The 20,010-nt window shown below is 43.7% G+C and overlaps 4 protein-coding genes across 4 annotated transcripts; 3 read left to right on the plus strand and 1 right to left on the minus strand.

Moving 5' to 3' along the window:
• Positions 1-141: 141 nt before the first annotated feature.
• On the plus strand, positions 142-507 carry SERLADRAFT_391580 (uncharacterized protein; the record flags this gene model as incomplete). Its single annotated transcript, XM_007319210.1, has 2 exons — positions 142-319; positions 372-507. 2 exons carry the CDS (start codon positions 224-226, stop codon positions 456-458), a joined length of 183 nt encoding a protein of 60 aa, XP_007319272.1.
• A 443-nt stretch (positions 508-950) lies between these two features.
• SERLADRAFT_391581 (uncharacterized protein) lies at positions 951-1,349 on the minus strand (the record flags this gene model as incomplete). The annotated part of the gene is made up of 2 exons (XM_007319211.1): positions 951-1,032; positions 1,089-1,349. The coding sequence occupies one exon, from the start codon at positions 1,272-1,274 to the stop codon at positions 1,092-1,094; it is 183 nt and encodes a 60-aa protein (XP_007319273.1).
• A 5,759-nt stretch (positions 1,350-7,108) lies between these two features.
• On the plus strand, positions 7,109-7,974 carry SERLADRAFT_438822 (uncharacterized protein; the record flags this gene model as incomplete). The annotated part of the gene is made up of 2 exons (XM_007319212.1): positions 7,109-7,418; positions 7,490-7,974. 2 exons carry the CDS (start codon positions 7,109-7,111, stop codon positions 7,972-7,974), a joined length of 795 nt encoding a protein of 264 aa, XP_007319274.1.
• A 2,629-nt stretch (positions 7,975-10,603) lies between these two features.
• On the plus strand, positions 10,604-10,900 carry SERLADRAFT_349474 (uncharacterized protein; the record flags this gene model as incomplete). The annotated part of the gene is made up of 1 exon (XM_007319213.1): positions 10,604-10,900. A coding segment is annotated over one exon (297 nt), but the record flags the coding sequence as incomplete, so codon positions are not given.
• Positions 10,901-20,010: the final 9,110 nt, after the last annotated feature.

Genomic DNA, 20,010 nt, shown 5'->3' on the forward strand with positions numbered 1-20,010 from the left:
GTTCAGGAAGGCAGGCTATACGAAAGGACCGCTACAATCAAGATGTATCGGAGAATCAGACAATCTTTGCACTAGAGATATTTCAGCGCACGACCGAACATAAGCCCCGGTTTAGACCTACGTGGCGTACCCTAAGACCATATTTCAGTGTACCATCGCAGAGGGGTGTTACAGACACCGCTAATGTAAGATCATTGCTAAACATGGATGGACTCTTGCTGTGATGCTTCCTTCCTTATATCATCTAGCTGAGGAAGGCAAGCTATACGAAAGGACAGCTACAATCAAGATCCTTGGGGGAATCAGATGGATCTTTGCCCTAGAGATATTTTCAGCGCACAACTGAACATAAGCTTCCGGTTTAGACCTACGTGGCGTACCCTAAGATCATATTTCAGTGTACCATCGCAGAGGGGTGTTACAGACACCGTCAATGTACGAGCATTGCTAAACATTGATGACGCTCGCGAAGCGTGGCGCAAGACAGGCCTGGGAGTAAGTTGGCGTATTGCACGGGTATATTTATCATCGTAAAAGCTATGCACTATATGTAGATATCAATAACTAAGAACACCGTATAATATGGCTCAAACCTACTTGAGCGGCTAGATACAGAGAACTTCTTGGGATCAACTTCTGTATCGATATCGGGATCCCGTGCTTCAAAACTCACCATTCTCTCCCTCGAATTGGATGGTAGCTAAGACGATATCTTCCTTTCCAAGTACCATGGTGGGTAGTGTCCATGTGTCGAGCGAATGGGCAAGAGGCTTACGCTTGGGAGAAGCCGCCGGGAGCTGATTCATAGACGTGTACATCTTCAGGTCACTTCTGCAATAACAGATTGACCGACAAGTGCTGCTTGTCAAGTGACTCAAGAGTATAGAATGTGACTCTGTAGATAATCGTCAAAACCGCCATCCAATTCGAGTGTGAGATAAGTTATGTACCCTTAATATCGTATGGAGGGTGTTTGCGAGGAGCCCATCGAAGTTGTAACAATAAATTTGGGTATGAGTCGGACCAGCGCTACTGATTCTACTGATTCAGTCAAGAATGCCGATTTAAAATGATGCCGTACATCACCAAATCTAATGATTCAAAGGGCGAAAAGTCTTGAAGCTGTCTCTGCAACCTTCGTTCCATAGCGTCCTTGACATATCACCAACGCCAGTGCCAAATTGTTCCACAATGTCTTTTCTCTCCTGCTCTATCTCCTCTCCTGTCATACTTGCTATCCCGCGCCCATTCTCTTCGCTGACGTGCCGCCGCATGGCATCCTCTCTAGCGTCCGGATTGTTGGAGTCGTAGCCGAGGGCGTCAGAAGCATCTTGCAGAGCCTATCGAATGACAGCCATACGCTGGCATAAGAAAGCGATAGATCATTTGATGATAAAGGTCAACTAAGTACGTGCAAAAGTTTCAAGAAGACTGGCTCGAAATGGGTGACATGATTCCGAGTCTACTGCACCAATTTCGTCGACTGGTGGTTGGGCGGTACATTGTTACAGCTGTACGCGGCACAATTTACTCTGTAGTAAGTAAACAGTAATTCTACAATTTGATAAAACCCGAACACGAGCTTAGCTCCAGTATCAAGAACACGACAACTTGAACTCCAGACAGTTGGCGTCATCTTGACGAACATGTAAAGACGTGTCAAACCGGGTTTGTGTCCGGTGGATGGCGATGAAAGACGGATACAAGGGGCAGGCGACACAGGACCGGCGGAATAGACGTATACAACCTACCGGCCACACAGGTGATACAGCCTGTTGTGAAGTCTTACATAATGGACTGTGTGAGAAAGTGACTAAGAGTGTTTATGTTCTGTACAAACCATCTCTGTGAATCGTATGTAGCATGTGAACCATAACATGGCATATGGTTGTGAGGGACTATATCCTGACCCAGGCTCCTCCCAAGCCGCACTGTTTCGAGAGAGGAGGATAATTGTAATAAAACTAAGTGAAACTCAGCCGCTGCCCGAGAGGCTATAGAAATGACTGAGGTATTTCTATACTAAACCCCCTACTACTTATAGTCGGAGGTGCTACTTGCTACAGTATAATGACTCCTAGGAGAACAATGGTGACTCCATGGAGTGGTGGCTATACTCCATGGAGAACAATGGCTGCTTTGGCAGAGACCGGGTTTATCCGGTTTTGTCAAATTGTTAGAGCAAGAATGATAAGATATGATAAGATAATTGTTACGCACGAAGTGCTTAACAAAGTCTGAGGGTTCATCGAGGTTTGTAAAGAGACTTATCCGAAGACAAGTTCGAGAACGTAGTTCTGAGTGGAGGTTTTCCAACGGGAGTTGGTCTTCTTCTGAATAGAAGTCTGATCTTAGGAGTCTAGCTTTGTAAGCGTAAACTGCATAGAATCGTATTAGAGAATACTACTGCTGTTACATGGTATTTATAATGGAAAGGAATCGGTGATAGGAGTTAGGTCCTATCTAGGGCAGGTCCGTCTGTTGAGGACTAAGTACTATAATAGGTACTATGAATGCGAGAGGAACGGAAGTGTACGTGAAGGAAATGAGTCATTGGTCCGATGGTATAACCAATGAGTAAAAAGAAATGAGTAGTCCTTAAAATGTCCAATAGAGATCGTAACAATAATAAAAATTCATACCCAGCATAACCTTGATCCTCACTCTCTCTCCACAGCAGCTTGGACTTAACATTGGTACACATTGGCAAGCCACAGTGATGGTGACAGCGGACTATCAAAAATAGTAGGCAGATTTGTATTTTCTGAAAGCTCCTTCGATTTTGAGAAAACGACAATAAAAAAGTACATATACATTCTGCGATGCTTATTGCACAGAAGCCAAATGCATCAGTAGATCAGTTTGATCAGATACAATGCAACATCATTTTGAAACTGTCCTCAATGCGTTTCAATCAACAGGCATACAACCCCTTCAATTCTTTGAGCACATTTTGTGTTCCCCATCTTGTCAAAGTCACCCTTTCGTGTCTAATATACAGGCCTGGCCAACTTTAGCTTGCCATAGGCATGGTAAGACATTCAGTTCCTGTTCTGTAATATGTTGAACATCAGCTATTGATGGGACATCTTGTGCAGTGATAAGCGCTGCTGGGATGGTCATGCACGGCCCAAGTTAGAAATAGAAGTGTGGTGCAAAAATATTGATCAAATTTTAAACCTCATTTTTTGATAGTCTGCCGTGACTGTGGCTGGCCAATGTTTACCAATGTTAAGTGCAAGCCGCTGTGGAGAGAGAGCGAGGAGCAAGGTTGTGCTGGGTTTGAAATATACATCTATTAATAACACTACTCCATACTTTGTCCCTATGCTCTAGGATTTCTCCTCCTCTCTTGAAACAGTGTGGCTTGGGAGGAGTCTGATCCTGACCATATATTTCGTTTTGTACAAACCATATGATGCCAGAGGGTTACAATGGACCATTCCAAGGAGTGGTCATATGGATTGGATGAACCATAGTGTGGTATATGGTTGGCAGGAACTATATCGTGATGATATGCTTTATCCTGTACAGACCATATGATGCCAGATGGTTCTGCTGGACCATTCCGTAGAGTGGTCATATGGATTGGGAGAACCATAGCGGGTATATGGTTGGTTGGCAGGAACTATGTCATGATGATATGCTGTAACAACCAAGAATTAGTCACTCTGGCGCACACAAGAACACACTATAAGGGTACTGAATGGGGAGTGGTTACCCCTTAGGCTGCAGAGAGTTTGTTGGTTAACAACAGGAGGACTCGCTGAGGAGTCTCCTTGATCTATTGGGGTATTTATACTAATACAGAGTGTTTGTACCTATGTACTGTACAGTTGATAAAAGCAGTGGCTGATGATGTCAGAGGGCGCAGCCCGTGTGACCAGCTCCACTGCATGAGAGAGTTTGTGTCTAAAAGAAGAATAAAGGCAGCGCTGCACGAGAAGGTGGATTTAGAACGAAAAAGAAAAGTGCCGCATGGCACGGAGTGTGAACTATAGTAAAAGGTTAAAGCGGAGAATGAAAATTAAAGGAAAGGTCCGAAAATTGTGTTATTGTAACACTACCCCCCTTCTAAGGCTCGACTTCCAGGTGAGACCAAATACCGGAGGTAGTAGTTAAATTTTCGGGCATAGTTTGAAAAAGGGAATTAAAAAGTTTTGAATCCATGCCTCTAAGCTTCCTAGGAGCTGAGGGGTTCTTAGAATAAAATTTGCAAACAGCGTTGCGGGAGTTATCCAGATGGGCTTCTGGCTCCCACGCTCTGTCCTCGTCTCCATAGCCTTTCCATAGGACTAGGAATGCTAATTTACCACACTTCAAGCGTGCATCCACCACCTGTTCGACTTTGAACTTTTCTTCACCTTCCTGGGTGACTATGACCGGTCCGGGCCGGTCTACACGCTATCCCGGCAGCGGCCCTTTGTAAGGTCTCACACGGCTAATATTGACCGTTGTCATGCACCAAAGTTGATTGGTAGCATGGACAGGTATCAATAACAAAGCAAATATTCAAAAAGACTCGCCTTTGCGCCACACAGGCACAGTGCCACGTGGAATAGTAATTAATATTGCCTTTTTCGAACTTGTGGCTGATCAGCACCACCTCTATTAGGCAATCCAGTCACGCTCACCTTTGCTTTTCCATTTGGTACTTTCCCCATTTTGGCATTTTGGCAAATTTTCGCGTTGCCACTGGCTACACATTGCATTGCGCCCTCGCTTTTGTCATTTCCTTCACTTCCCTTCCTTTGCCTAGCCCCACCATGGGTCCCTTACTCTCGTTTTGATTCTCACCCGACGGTCATTTTTGGATCCCCATTTTAGTTCACCTACTCGTCACCTCCAGCCTCCTCCTCCTCATCTTCTTTGCTCCCCCACCATTTCCAATGTCACCACTTCCTATCCGCTTCCGTTGCCGATCTGTTGACTACCACGTGCCACTGCTGATATCAGCAAAGCCCCGGCGGCTGGTCCAGATAGGGCAACAGGTCCATCTTCATGACGTCGATCTGCCATCATATACTATCAAAACATTGGTCGCTCGTCGTCTTGCCTGGTTGGAGCGTGGGTGGGTAGTTTTTGAGCTGGAGAAGGTTCATCCCCTTGCGTTGCCCATGTTCATCGCTGTCCCATTCACTTGGGTACACTTATCTTTTGTCCATCGTCTTCGCTACAGCTACACCTATCACACGCTGCCTGGGACTCACTTGTTCCAAATTGGAACTACTCCTCTCCCTCCCTCGTTTGATCAGGTAGTCCAACACAACCAGTCCATTGGTAAGGCCATGGAACTGTCGGATTTGGACTAGGTGGTGGACCGGTGGCTCCAGTTTCTTTTTCTTCAGCAGAACATTCATTTACAGTGCAATTATTTTTTGATTTTTGAATCATTTTTATGTTTTTTATGGACACATATTTTTTAGAATGCCTGACTGACAATAAAGGAACTGTGTTGATACTGATAGTGTTTTGCCTTGCCTTTTTTTTACTGCATCTTCCCATGACATCATGATTTTCCTGCTCTCTTTTTGCTATTGGACTTTACTTTATGGCTATACAAACCTGTGACATTACTCACAGCATTCATTGTTCTATCCCTTTCTTTTCCTTTTTTTGACAATCTTATCCTGTACTACCTACGCAGGATTTGTCAGTGTACATTCCTTCCTTCATGTTCTTTCTCATTCTTTTTGCACAGCTATACTGTGCATAGCCTACTTTTCTTTCACTATATAAACCCCTGTATTTTACCTTGTAAAAAAAACAAGAAATCCAATCCAGACTTCTTCTCTAATTTCAAGTTCACTACTCTGCTACTTGTGATCCAGTGTGGTCACAACACTTCCCACTGCTACCACTGTTAACTGCTGTCATTGTCACTTGTCACTTTTAAAGCCATTGTCCTCCCTTTCGATTAGAGTCCTTCTGAGCACTACAGTTTGTGCGTCAGGAGCCTGCTATCACTGGGAACCTTGTTATCTTGTCATTCTCAAACCTACCTTGTGCTATAATTAGCAAGGTAGTGCTCATCTATACTCGCCACAAAGCCCCTATCTTTCTATATTCCAACTATCCCTCCTCCTCAAAACCCACACCCATACATGTCTGGGTTTTACTTTGAAGGATCCTCATACATACCACCCCACGAACAACCAGACCACTCCACTGTTCTAGGAGGCAAAGCCCATAAACAAGTTCCGTGGAATCTGGGAGGATTGTGTGTTAGTTTGTTTTTGTGTGTGGTTTTCTAACAGCAGTTCTCATCATCAACAGCGGTACTTTCCATTTTGTTCAAACTCCACCTTCTCGCACTACACTGCCTTTATTCTTATTTTAGCTACAAGTCTCTCACGCAGTGGAGCTGGTCACACGAGCTGTGCCCTCTCATCAGCCACTGCTTTTATCAACTGTACAGTACATAAGTACAAACACTCTGTATTAGTATATATACCTCAATAAATCCAGGAGACTCCTCAGCAAGTCCTCCTGTTGTATCCTCACAACTAACTTGTTGAAGCCTAAAGGGTAACCACTCCCTCATCATTATCTCCATAGCTTGTCTGAGTTGTGCGCCAGATAACAAACTCTTGGTTGTTAATTAGGACTCGCTCTTTCTACTCTCTCGCACATTGTGCAAACCCGGACCCCAGGGTTAAGGGGATAGTATTATTGTTTGTGAATATCCTGCATAGCAGATAGGTGCGCTCCTAGCGATGGCCTTGTAGTGCTTTGGGAGAAGAAACAATAATTTTGATACGCGGTCCCCAGTGTGAAGGGGAGTACTTTAGCTCAGCAGTTGGTGTGGAACCACTGTTGATTACAATTTTAGAATACAAAACCTTCTTCCTCGAATACCTCTGACCAGGCCGGGCACTTGCCTCTGCCAGTCTGGAGAAGGGTTGACAGCATAACAAGCGGACCACCCCCTGACAACCATTCGGACCAGGGTTTATTACAAATACCTTTTTATATGTTTTTTCAAATACTATAGTGTGGGTAGTCGGAGATTGAGATCTGATACTCAGCAGGGAAGAGGTAGATCTGCAGATAGCAAGCGGGGACCCCCTGTTACATTTTTTTTACCTTACCAAGAGAACAAGTCAACATGTCGTCGCAAAGTCAACAACCCGACGTCAACACTCTGTTGCACAACATGCGTGCACAGATTTTGGCGTTGACCACGCAACTCACTGAGCTGCAGGCACACCCTCCTGCAGCAACCCCCTTGGTCGAGAAGAAGTTCAATAAGAAAGTTGAAGTCATCACTGACCCTGGCGCCTTTGAGGGAGACAGAGCGCAATTTGCCGAGTGGTGGATCAAGCTCCAAATTTGGGTCAAGGCAAACTGGGATGTGTTTGCCGATGGATTTGGGGTACCAACTGCGGTACTATCTCGATTAAAAGGACCTGTGGCGGGTCGATACGCCCAAGTTAGAATGCAGGAGTGCTACACTGCGGGAGTGTGGCCTGTCTGGGACAATCTCTAGGAAATGAATATGCAGTAGAGCTGCTGAAACGCAATGTAAACCCTCACATAGCAGAACAGCTCTACCTACAGGATATGAGGAGCGAGAACCACTCTCAAGCAGCAGAGGAGGTTCAAAAAATAGGTAGGGCCATAGAGCTCTACAAAATGCATCAAGATGGCGGGTCCACCACCAAAAACAACTATTCCCAGAGGAGCCCTGGGTCATCAAACCAAAATAAAAATCACTCTCACGGGTTCCAACCATTTGGGTTGCAACCAGGACGGGGAGCCCCAATGGATATTGGTGCGGTCCAGGGTGGACAGACGCGCAGATTCACCTGCTACAGCTGTGGGCAGGAGGGGCACATGGCCCAAAATTGTCCAAACGGAGTGCGGGCCGCTCAACAAAAAAATAACCAAGGGCGCCAGGCGCACCAATTAGAAACAGAGAAACCGGATGATTGGCTCAATACTCTGGCCGGTCGTTCATACAACAAAATCTGAGCTTTCTTCTATGACCAACAGGTCAATGAAATGAAAGCTCAGGGAAAAAAGTTTGGAGCTTAGGTCACTTGGGTGCCTTCGCTCCTACGAACAATGAAGTAAACCACAACAAGGTGGCCCCTGCTCCGGGGTGTTGCATGAGCAATAAAGGAAAGACGGGGGTGGCTCCCCAATTTGAAAATAGATTTCTAAATTTGTTATCAAAAGTATGTAATTGTATGCAAAGCTGTGACTGTGGATTTGTCTTGGACCCTCCTGATGATATAGCTGCTCTGAGCGCTGATTCAGTGGGTCAAGATGATGAAAGAGTTAATGCTAAAAATACTTACAAAACCACCGCTGTACCAGCGTCTCCCTTGGAGCGTGGCCCCGGCGAGACAAACACTACGGTGCTTTCATTCTGGTAAAAATAAAAATAAAAACATAGAAAATCTTAAAGTAAAAAAACATGTTTTTTTTGATCATTCTTCTTTTTCTTCGGAGCCACTTCCCACAGAAATCCCAAGGCGTGTGTTGATGTGCACATATTTATTCCTAAAGGAGATCCGTTTAGACGTTGGTATGGAAAACCTTGCCCGGTGTCGATGATGAGAACTGGTGTTAGAAAACCACACACAAAAACAAACTAACACACAATCCTCCCAGATTCCACAGAACTTGTTTATGGGCTTTGCCTCCTAGAACAGTGGGTGCTCTGGTTGTTCGTGGGGTGGTATGTACAAGGGACCTTCAAAGTAAAACCCAGAGGTGTATGAGTGTGGGTTTTGAGGAGGAGGGATAGTTGAATTTATAGAAGATAGGTGCTTAGTGACGAGTATAGATGAGCACTACCTTGCTAATGGTAGCACAAGGTAGGTTTGAGAACAACGAGGATGACGAGGTGACGAGGTTCCCAGTGATAGCAGGCTCCTGACGCACAAACTGTAGTGCTCAGAAGGACTCTAGTCGAAAGGGATGACAATGACTTCAAAAATGGGAAGTGACGATGACAGCAGTTGACAGTGGTAGCAGTGGGAAGTGTTGTGACCACACTGGATCACAAGCAGCAGAGTAGTGAACTTGAAATTAGAGAAGAAGTCTGGATTGGAGTTCTTGTTTTTTTACAAGGTAAAATACAGGGGTTTATATAGTGAAAGAAAAGTAGGCTATGCACAGTATAGCTGTGCAAAAAGAATGAGAAAGAACATGAAGGAAGGAATGTACACTGACAAATCCTGCGTAGGTAGTACAGGATAAGATTGTCAAAAAAAGGAAAAGAAAGGGATAGAACAATGAATGCTGTGAGTAATGTCACAGGTTTGTATAGCCATAAAGTAAAGTCCAATAGCAAAAAGAGAGCAGGAAAATCATGATGTCATGGGAAGATGCAGTAAAAAAAAGGCAAGGCAAAACACTATCAGTATCAACACAGTTCCTTTATTGTCAGTCAGGCATTCTAAAAAATATGTGTCCATAAAAAACATAAAAATGATTCAAAAATCAAAAATAATTGCACTGTAAATGAATGTTCTGCTGAAGAAAAAGAAACTGGAGCCACCGGTCCACCACCTAGTCCAAATCCGACAGTTCCATGGCCTTACCAATGGACTGGTTGTGTTGGACTACCTGATCAAACGAGGGAGGGAGAGGAGTAGTTCCAATTTGGAACAAGTGAGTCCCAGGCAGCGTGTGATAGGTGTAGCTGTAGCGAAGACGATGGACAAAAGATAAGTGTACCCAAGTGAATGGGACAGCGATGAACATGGGCAACGCAAGGGGATGAACCTTCTCCAGCTCAAAAACTACCCACCCACGCTCCAACCAGGCAAGACGACGAGCGACCAATGTTTTGATAGTATATGATGGCAGATCGACGTCATGAAGATGGACCTGTTGCCCTATCTGGACCAGCCGCCGGGGCTTTGCTGATATCAGCAGTGGCACGTGGTAGTCAACAGATCGGCAACGGAAGCGGATAGGAAGTGGTGACATCAGAAATGGTGGGGGTGCAAATAAGATGAGGAGGAGGAGGGTGGAGGTGACGAAAAAGTGGATTAGAATGGTGATCCAGAAACGACCGTCAGGTGAGAATAAAAAGGAGAGGAAGGGGCCCATGGTGGGGCTAGGCAAAGGAAGGGGAGTAAGGGAAACGACAAAAGCAAGGGCACAATGCAATGTGTAGCCAGTGGCGACGCGAAAATTTGCCGAAATGCCGAAATGTGGAAAGTACCGGATGGAAAAGCAAAGGTGAGCGTGACTGGATTGCCTAATAAAGGTGATGCTGATCAGCCACAAGTTCGAAAAAGGCAATATTAATTACTATTCCACGTGGCACTGTGCCTGTGTGGCGCAAAGGCAAGTCTTTTGAATATTCGCTTCATTATTGACACCTGTCCATGCTACCAATCAACTTTGGTGCATGACACCGGGGCATAGTACACCCAACCAGTGCACTGCTTGATTCAGGCGCTAACAGCATCTTCATAGATCAGGTCTGGGCGGAGTAAATTGGACTCCCCCTTGTAAAATTAGATGTATCTATTCCTGTCTATAACATTGACAGTACACTTAATGCGGGTGGCTGCATCACGCACAAATGTTCTTTGCTGTCAGGTACCAAGGACACAGAGAATGAGTCACCGCTGAAGCTACCCAACTAGGGAAAATTAATTTAATCTTGGGCTGGATCTGGCTATTTAAACACAATCCTGAGATCAACTGGCAGACAGGGGTTGTCACATTGTCACATTGCCCTCAAGAGTGTAAAAACTTGGGTAAACTCAGTTATGTCCGTCAAACTGAGCGTCTTGAAAAGATAAACACTGGTCACATTTATGAGCTTAGATCTTTAGAAAAGATTGACAATGACAATGACGAAGTAAAACCCGAGGAAGAGATTAAGAGGCTGGTACCTCCCGAGTACCATGACTTCTGGAAAGTCTTTTGAAAACATAAGTCAGAGCGCTTCCCAGAGGCTAAGCCTTGGGACCATGCTATAGATTTGAAGGACACCTTCAAACCGAGAAAAGGACACATAATACCACTCTCTGCTCCAGAAAGAGATGAGGTCTCTAGTTTCATAGACGAACAGCTCAGGAAGGGTTACATCAAACCTTCCAAAAGCCCTATGACGTCCCCAGTGTTCTTCATTCCTAAAAAGGATGGTAAAAAGTGTATGATTATGGACTATTGTTACCTAGATGAGTACACAGTTAAAAATGCGTATCCGCTGCCTTTAATCAGTCAGCTAGTAGACAAATTGGCTGGTGCCAAAATCTTAACAAAGATGGATCTCCAATGGGGGTACAATAATGTATGAATCAAAGAAGAAGATGCTTGGAAGGCCACGTTCATGTGCCACCAAGGATCCTTCGAGCCCCTTGTCATGTTCTTTGGGTTGACCAATTCACCGGCAACCTTCCAAAGCATGATGAACGAGATTTTTGTGGATATGGAAAAATGTGTTGTCATTTACATTGACAATTTATTAATATTCATGAAGTCGGACGATGAGGCTGAGCATGACAGGATCGTGCAAGAAGTCCTTTGACGCTTACAGGAACGCGACCTATTCGTCAAACCCGAAAAATGTAATTTTAAAGTGAAGGAAGTAGACTTCCTCAGAATGATAATTGGCCAGAACGGAATCAGGATGGATCCTGAGAAAGTTCAAGCTATATTGGATTGGCCAGAACCTACTCGCATCAAAGGAGTTAGGGCCTTCCTTGGCTTAGGTAATTTCTACCGAAGATTTATTGAAAACTTCGCAAAAATAACGAGACCGTTGAATGATCTCACAAAAAAGGACATTGTTTGGCACTGGGGTGCCAAAGAACAAGAAGCTTTTGATAAGCTTAAACAGGCCTTTACAACGGCGCCCATCTCCATATTAGCATTTCCAGAATTAGACAAAGAGTTCCGGCTAGAAACCGACTCTTCTGATTTTGCTACTGGGGCTGTTCTATCAATTAAATGACCTGATAATCTCTGGAGGCCTTGTGCCTATTTATCTCATAGTTTGTCGCCTACAGAGCGCAACTATCAAATTTACGACAAAGAGATGCTGGCCATCATTAGAGCTTTAGAGCACTGGCGGCACTACTTAGAAGGTGCTAGGCACCAATTCGAAATTTGGACTGATCATAAAAATCTGGAGTACTTTATGACGGCCCGAGACTTGAACTGGAGACAGGCCTGCTACGCAGTGTACTTGTCTAGGTTTAATTATAAATTAATTTATAAGCCGAGAACTTCAATGGGGAAAGTGGACACTTTGTCCAGAAGAGAGGATCATGCCAACGGCATCAAAGATGACAACAAAGGTGTCACCCTGATAGACCAATCAAGAGTTGCCAATGTTAGAATCGGGCAGGATTCTGATCTTCTGGAAGTCTTCAGGAAAGACATCTCCCCTGAAGAGAAGGCACACCTTGACGGCAATGAAAACTATTTATAGGAAGACGGGCTCTTCCGTTTTAAAGACAAAATCTATGTGCCTGAGTCCGCAAGGATCAAGGCAATAGATAGACATCATGACACTCCAGTGGCTGGGCACCCTGGGTGGCAACAAACCATGGAGTTGATCTCCAGAAACTATATGTGGCCTGGCATGGTCAGAGACGTACAAGAGTATGTAGAATCCTGTCTGAGATGTGCCATGGCAAAGAATTTGCATTAACCGCCGGCCGGTAAACTTATGCCAAATCAAATACCAGCTGGTCCCTGGCAGGATATATCGGTTGATTTTACAATGGATCTGCCCAAATCAAATGGGTATGATTCAGTAATGGTGGTAGTAGATCACTTCTCTAAGGAAGTGGTATTTATTCCCACCAACAAAACCATTACCGCCGCTGGTATGGCAGATCTATTTAAAAATTTTGTGTGGTCTACCCACGGATTGCCGGAAACGGTTATCTCCGATAGGGGACCACAATTTGCTAGCAAATTTACGAAAGAGTTATGCCGGATGCTGGGCATCAAACCTAAATTATCAACGGCGTTCCATCCACAGACTGATGGACAAACGGAGAGACTCAACCAGGAGTTGAAACAATATCTCCGGATATTTATTAATGACAGGCAGACAGATTGGGCCAAGTGGCTATAGATAGCCCAGTTCTCTTATAATATCAAACAGTTGTTGGCTACAGGAAAGGCACCAATTGAGGTTACTAGATTGTACCTCCCCAGAATGGGTGTAGAACCTGGCAAAAGCAAGAATGAGGCTGCTGAGAACATGGTCAAAGACATGAAGTCTGTCTTGGATGAAACGTGCAAGGCGCTATTTATAACTGCAGAGCAGATGAAAGACAGGGCAGAGTGTAGATGCTCTAAGGCCCCTGACTACAAGGTTGGCAACCTGGTCTGGTTAGACACCAACCACTTAAAGTTAAAAGACCGGCAGTCTAGAAAACTGACCAAAAAGTGGATTGGCCCTTACTGGATTAAGGAAGTCAAACCCAACGCAGTGGAGCTGGAGCTCCCAAAACGAATGAGGGTAGTACCCACGGTCAATATTAGTCGTGTGAAACCCTACAAAGGGCTGCTGCCTGGACAGCGCGTAGATCGGCCCAGACTGGTTGTAGTCACCCAGGAAGGTGAAGAAGAGTTCAAAGTTGAACGAGTGGTGGACGCACGCTTGAAGCGTGGAAAATTAGAGTTCCTAGTCCTATGGAGGGACTATGGAGACAAGGACAGAATGTGGGAACCAGAAGCCCATCTGAACAATTCCCGCGATACTGTTTGTGAATTTTATTCTAAGAATCCCTCGGCTCCTAGGAAGCTTAGAGGCATGGATTTGAACCTTTTTAATTCCCTTTTTCAACCTATGCCCAAAAATTTAACTACTACCTCCGGTATTTGGTCGAGCCTGGAAGTCGAGCCTTAAGAGGGGGGTAGTGTTACAATACACAAATTTTTGGACCTTTAATTTTCATTCTCCTTTTTAACTTTATACTGTAGTTTTCACACACTGTGCCATGGGGCACTTTCCATTTTGTTCAAACTCCACCTTCTCGCGCTACATTGCCTTTATTCTTATTTTAGCTACAAGTCTCTCACGCAGTGGAGCTGGTCACACGGGCTGCGCCCTCTCATCAGCCACTGCTTTTATCAACTGTACAGTACATAAGTACAAACACTCTGTATTAGTATATATACCTCAATAGATCCAGGAGACTCCTCAGCGAGTCCTCCTGTTCTTTCCTCACAACTAACTTGTTGAAGCCTAAAGAGTAACCACTCCCTCATTATTATCTCTATAGCTTGTCTGAGTTGTGCGCCTGTGATAACCAGACCCTATACCGAGCTAACGGAGGTCTAGTTGTCTAATCGTAAGCAGGGTCTAACAATGATGTATAAAGATATAATCAACAGCTGGGGGATATGTACAAGAGAACATGTGTTATAAATGAGGCGCTGACTGAGTGACATGCGTAAGGCATGAGGCGCTTGGTAATTGTCTTTGTAAGTAACTACATCATAGGTCACATGTTTGGTCACGTGACTATGATAAGATAAGATTCGGAGAAATTATAGATATGGTATCGTTATCGTTTGAGATAAGAGTATCAGGATTAAGAGATCGTGACATTACCCCCTCCTTAGGACTCTTGTCCCGAGAGTATGCCTCGAGTTTACTGTTTTCCCAATTAAACAGATTTTTTCGGATTTTGGGAGTTTCTGTGAAGTTTTCGAATGCTTGGAAATGTAATGCAAATCAGATTCGTCAGGGTGCACTAGGGTTTTTTGTATGGAATTGTTGTAGGAGTTTTGGGGAGTTTTTTACATTCCCTTCGGGTTCCCATGTGCGTTCCTCTTTTGGATATCCTTTCCAATGTACTAGGTATTCTAGTTTATTCCTTTTCATTTGTGAGTCTAGTATCTCTTCTACTTTGTACTCTTTCTGTCCTTCCACTATCGCTGGTAGTGGCGGCTTTGGTTTTTGTTGTGAGGGGAATTTGGCTTGTCGGAACGGAGTTAGGACGGATTCATTGAATACTGGATAGACATTTTGCCATCTTCCGGGGAGTCGGAGTTTGTAAGCTCCTAATCCCACTTTCTTTTCGATCTCAAAGGGGCCATGTCTTTTGTCATTAAGTTTCTTTGTTGGTCTGTTCGTTTGTATGTGACTGGCTTCAACATATACTTTGTCGCTGATTTGGTATTCAACCTGATCTCTCTTTTTCTTATTGTATTGTTTTTTCATATTTTCTGCTGCTTTGTACAGTGATTTTTCTGCCGCCTCTACTTTCCTTCATCCTCTCTACAAACTCTTCCGCACTCTCACTCTTTACTTCTCTTTTAGTGTCTATTATCGTTTTTGGACGTTGACCACTGTTTAGATAGAATGGGGAATGACCCGTCACACTGTGTTCTTTGTTATTGTAAGAGAATTCTGCGAGTGGTAGCCATTCTGCCCAGTCTGTCTGTTTGTGGTTTACGAATATCCTGAGATACTGTTCTATCTCTTGGTTTACTTGTTCTGTTTGTCCATCCGTCTGTGGGTGATAAGCCGTAGATGGATTTCCCTTAATGTCTAGAAGGGTGTAGAGATCTTTGATAAAGTTTGAGACAAATTGAGTCCCACAATCTGAGATTACTTTGTTAGTTAATCCATGGTGTCTGAAAATGTTGTCTCGGAATAATCTTGCTACTCCTTCTGATGTAAGCTCTGCTTGTGTCGGTATGACTCGAATCATTTTTGAAAATTAATCTACCACTATCATAATCATGTTATAGCCTTGTGATTCTGGTAGAGGTCTTAAGAGGTCGACGGTTATGATTTCCCAGGGCCGTGTAGGGATTTCATTTGGATGGAGCGGTGTGGCCTTCTTCTGATGAATTGGCTTGGTCCTTTGGCACATTTCACGTCCTTCAATGTATCTTTTGATGCCTCTGTCCATGTATGGCCACCAGTATTCTCGTGTGATGAGTTCTTTTGTTTTATATTGTCCTGGGTGACCGACTATGATGGAGTCGTGATTTTCATGTATGATTTTCTCTCTGAGCTTTGCATCTTTTGGGACATACATCCTTCCTTTGAGGAATATGAATCCTTCATGATCTTTCCACCACCCGTCCTCTCTCTTCTCTATCTTTTCTCCTACTTTCTTTCTTAGATCATCCACATTTGTCATCCTCTTCTCTATCCACTTATATGTCGCTATGCTTTCTACATCCGTTCTATCCATCTCTACTCTTTGTTCAGGTGTAAGAGTCATTCGTATAAAAAGTTCTTCTTTTAGTACGATGACGTCTTCGTTGTCTTCTGCCCCCCTATCATGATTTGCTCGTCTCGAGAGTAGATCGGCTTTGATGTGTTTGGTTTTTAGAGTGTGATGTAGTGTGAAATTATAATTGCTTAACTCCGTGACCCATTGTGCCTGTCTCCAATTGAGTTTTTGAGGTTGTTTGAAATATAAGAGATTCTGGTGGTCTGTCCAGATCTCGAAGTCCACTTTCACGTCAATTAGGTAGTGTCTCCACTCTTCTAATGCCGTCATAATGGCTAGGAGTTCCTTATCGTAAATCTTGTAATTGTGTTCTGTTGGATTTAACGCTTTTGAGAGATATGCAATAGGTTTCCATATACCATCCTGTTTTTGTGATAATACCGCTCCCATGGCGAAATCACTGCTATCAGCTTCTACTTTGTACTGTCCGTCATTGGCTGGTAAAGCGAGTACTGGGGTGGAACTAACTCTGTGTTTGAGTTCTTTGAATGCTTTTAGCTGTTCCTGTCCCCATGTGAACTCTTCTTTTTCAGTCAACTTGGTCAGTGGTTTGGCAATCAACCCAAACCCTTGTATGAAGCATCTATAGAAATTGACGAAGCCTAGAAATGCCTGTACTTCCTTTTTTGACTTGCGTTCTGGCCAGTCTAGAATCCCTTTTACTTTAATGGGATTCATGCGAATTTCGTTTTGGGATATGATTAGACCAAGGTATTCTACCGAGGTTTCTTCGAAATCACATTTTTCCGGTTTCAAGTATAGGTGATTCTTTCGTAATATATCGAGTACTCGGCGCGTCATTGCCCGATGTTCCTTGATTGTTTTTGTAAAGATCATGATGTTGTCAAGGTATGTTAAAACCTTTCCTTCATTGATCAGATCTTTAAATAGTGCATTCATCATCGTTTGGAAAGTCGCTGGTGAATTTGTGAGACCAAAGAACATGACTTATGGTTTGTACAGCCCTCTATTTGTTCTGAAAGCTGCTTTCTCTTTGTCTCCCTCTACAATTCAAATGTTGTTGTATCCCCATCGTATATCTAACTTTGTGAAGTACTTGGCTCCACGCAGTTTATCCACTAATTCATCTATTAATGGTAATGGATATTGATTTTTAATGGTGATATTGTTCAGTTTTTGATAGTCCTGCACTGGTCTCAGTTTTCCGTCTTTTTTCTTTACAAAGAAGAACGGTGAAGCAAATGGGGATTTAGAGGGGCGTATTTTGCCTGATTCTAAATTTTCTTTAAGGAACTCATCCAATTGCTGCTGCTCTCCTAACACTAAGGGGTACACTTTGCAATCTAGTTTGTGTTCCCCTGGGGTTAGTTCTATGGCATGATCTCATTCGCATCTTTCTGGTAGTGTGTCAAAACTCTCTTTATTGAATATGTCTTTGTAATTGTGGAGATGTTTTGGGACTATCTTATCAAAGCCTCCTTCCTTTCGATCTTTTCCAGTGGCTTCAGCAAGTTGTTGTGCAGTTGTGCTTGTAGCTCTTATCTGGTAAAGATGTTCTGGGATCTTGGTTCTTTCATAGTTAAGTAGATCTACCTGGATCTTCCTCTGGATCAGAGAGTTGGATCTTTCGTTTACATTCCTCCCGGCATCTTTCAAACCTTATATCTGATCCCTTCCAGTCAATGCTTGGATTATGTTTTAACAACCATTCATGTCCTAGGAACATTCTTCCACTGCCCAAATTGGTGACAGCAAAATGAATTCTTTCAGAATGGTCGTCAATTTCCATTTTGAGTTCTACAAACTCTTTGATGGCTTCGTCTTTGTTTAGAGTTCCATCTGCATTATATACTGGTATTGGTCTTGGTATTTTATGAGTTTGATATTTTTGGTTTTTTACGAATTTGGAATCTATGCAGCTTCCTGTACATCCGCTGTCTAGCAGTGCTTGGATCGTCATTGATCTTTGCGTGTCTAAAGTGGTTAATCTGCAGGTAATGTTCATTTGATTTCCCTGCGTTCCTCGAATGTACTTTTTTGGTGTGTGAAGTTCCAAGATAGCTAACTCAGCATTGTGTAACAATAATGCATTGAGTTTTTTAATTGTCTCTCTTGTTGCTTTTTTTCCCCTTTTATCATGTGTCCAGGCGTTTAAGATTCCAATGGATCTTTCTTCCTGTTGGTCTCTAAGCCTTTCTGCTACCCATTTGGGAGTCCATGCTGTTGTTAATAGTTTCCTTTTTTCTTTTTCTAGGTTTTTATTTACAGGGGTGCCTGACCTGTCTTTCATAGTCTCTACTGCACTTTCCTCCTTAGAGTGCGCCGTATCGGGTATGAGAATTTCTTTCGTATCCGCCGCTGCGCTGATGCTGTGCTTTTCAATGATTTGCCCGCCGCCATAGCTGTGTTTGTTACGATCTCTATTGGACATTTAAGGACTACTCATTTCTTTTTACTCATCAGTTATACCATCGGACCGATGACTCATTTCCTTCATGTACACTTCCGTTCCTCTCGCATTCACAGTACCTATTATAGTACTTAGTCCTCAACAGACGGACCTGCCCTAGATAGGACCTAACTCCTATCACTGATTCCTTTCCATTATAAATACTATGTAACAGCAGTAGTATTCTCTAATACGATTCTATGCAGTTTACGCTTACAAAGCTAGACTCTTAAGATCAGACTTCTATTCAGAAGAAGACCAACTCCTGTTGTCATGCACCAAAGTTGATTGGTAGCATGGACAGGTGTCAATAATGAAGCGAATATTCAAAAGACTTGCCTTTGCGCCACACAGGCACAGTGCCACGTGGAATAGTAATTAATATTGCCTTTTTCGAACTTGTGGCTGATCAGCATCACCTTTATTAGGCAATCCAGTCACGCTCACCTTTGCTTTTCCATCCGGTACTTTCCACATTTCGGCATTTCGGCAAATTTTCGCGTCGCCACTGGCTACACATTGCATTGTGCCCTTGCTTTTGTCGTTTCCCTTACTCCCCTTCCTTTGCCTAGCCCCACCATGGGCCCCTTCCTCTCCTTTTTATTCTCACCTGACGGTCGTTTCTGGATCACCATTCTAATCCACTTTTTCGTCACCTCCACCCTCCTCCTCCTCATCTTATTTGCACCCCCACCATTTCTGATGTCACCACTTCCTATCCGCTTCCGTTGCCGATCTGTTGACTACCACGTGCCACTGCTGATATCAGCAAAGCCCCGGCGGCTGGTCCAGATAGGGCAACAGGTCCATCTTCATGACGTCGATCTGCCATCATATACTATCAAAACATTGGTCGCTCGTCGTCTTGCCTGGTTGGAGCGTGGGTGGGTAGTTTTTGAGCTGGAGAAGGTTCATCCCCTTGCGTTGCCCATGTTCATCGCTGTCCCATTCACTTGGGTACACTTATCTTTTGTCCATCGTCTTCGCTACAGCTACACCTATCACACGCTGCCTGGGACTCACTTGTTCCAAATTGGAACTACTCCTCTCCCTCCCTCGTTTGATCAGGTAGTCCAACACAACCAGTCCATTGGTAAGGCCATGGAACTGTCGGATTTGGACTAGGTGGTGGACCGGTGGCTCCAGTTTCTTTTTCTTCAGCAGAACATTCATTTACAGTGCAATTATTTTTGATTTTTGAATCATTTTTATGTTTTTTATGGACACATATTTTTTAGAATGCCTGACTGACAATAAAGGAACTGTGTTGATACTGATAGTGTTTTGCCTTGCCTTTTTTTTACTGCATCTTCCCATGACATCATGATTTTCCTGCTCTCTTTTTGCTATTGGACTTTACTTTATGGCTATACAAACCTGTGACATTACTCACAGCATTCATTGTTCTAT

This window comes from Serpula lacrymans (genome assembly GCF_000218685.1).
Source record: "Serpula lacrymans var. lacrymans S7.9 unplaced genomic scaffold SERLAscaffold_8, whole genome shotgun sequence".
NCBI lineage: Eukaryota > Fungi > Basidiomycota > Agaricomycetes > Boletales > Serpulaceae > Serpula > Serpula lacrymans.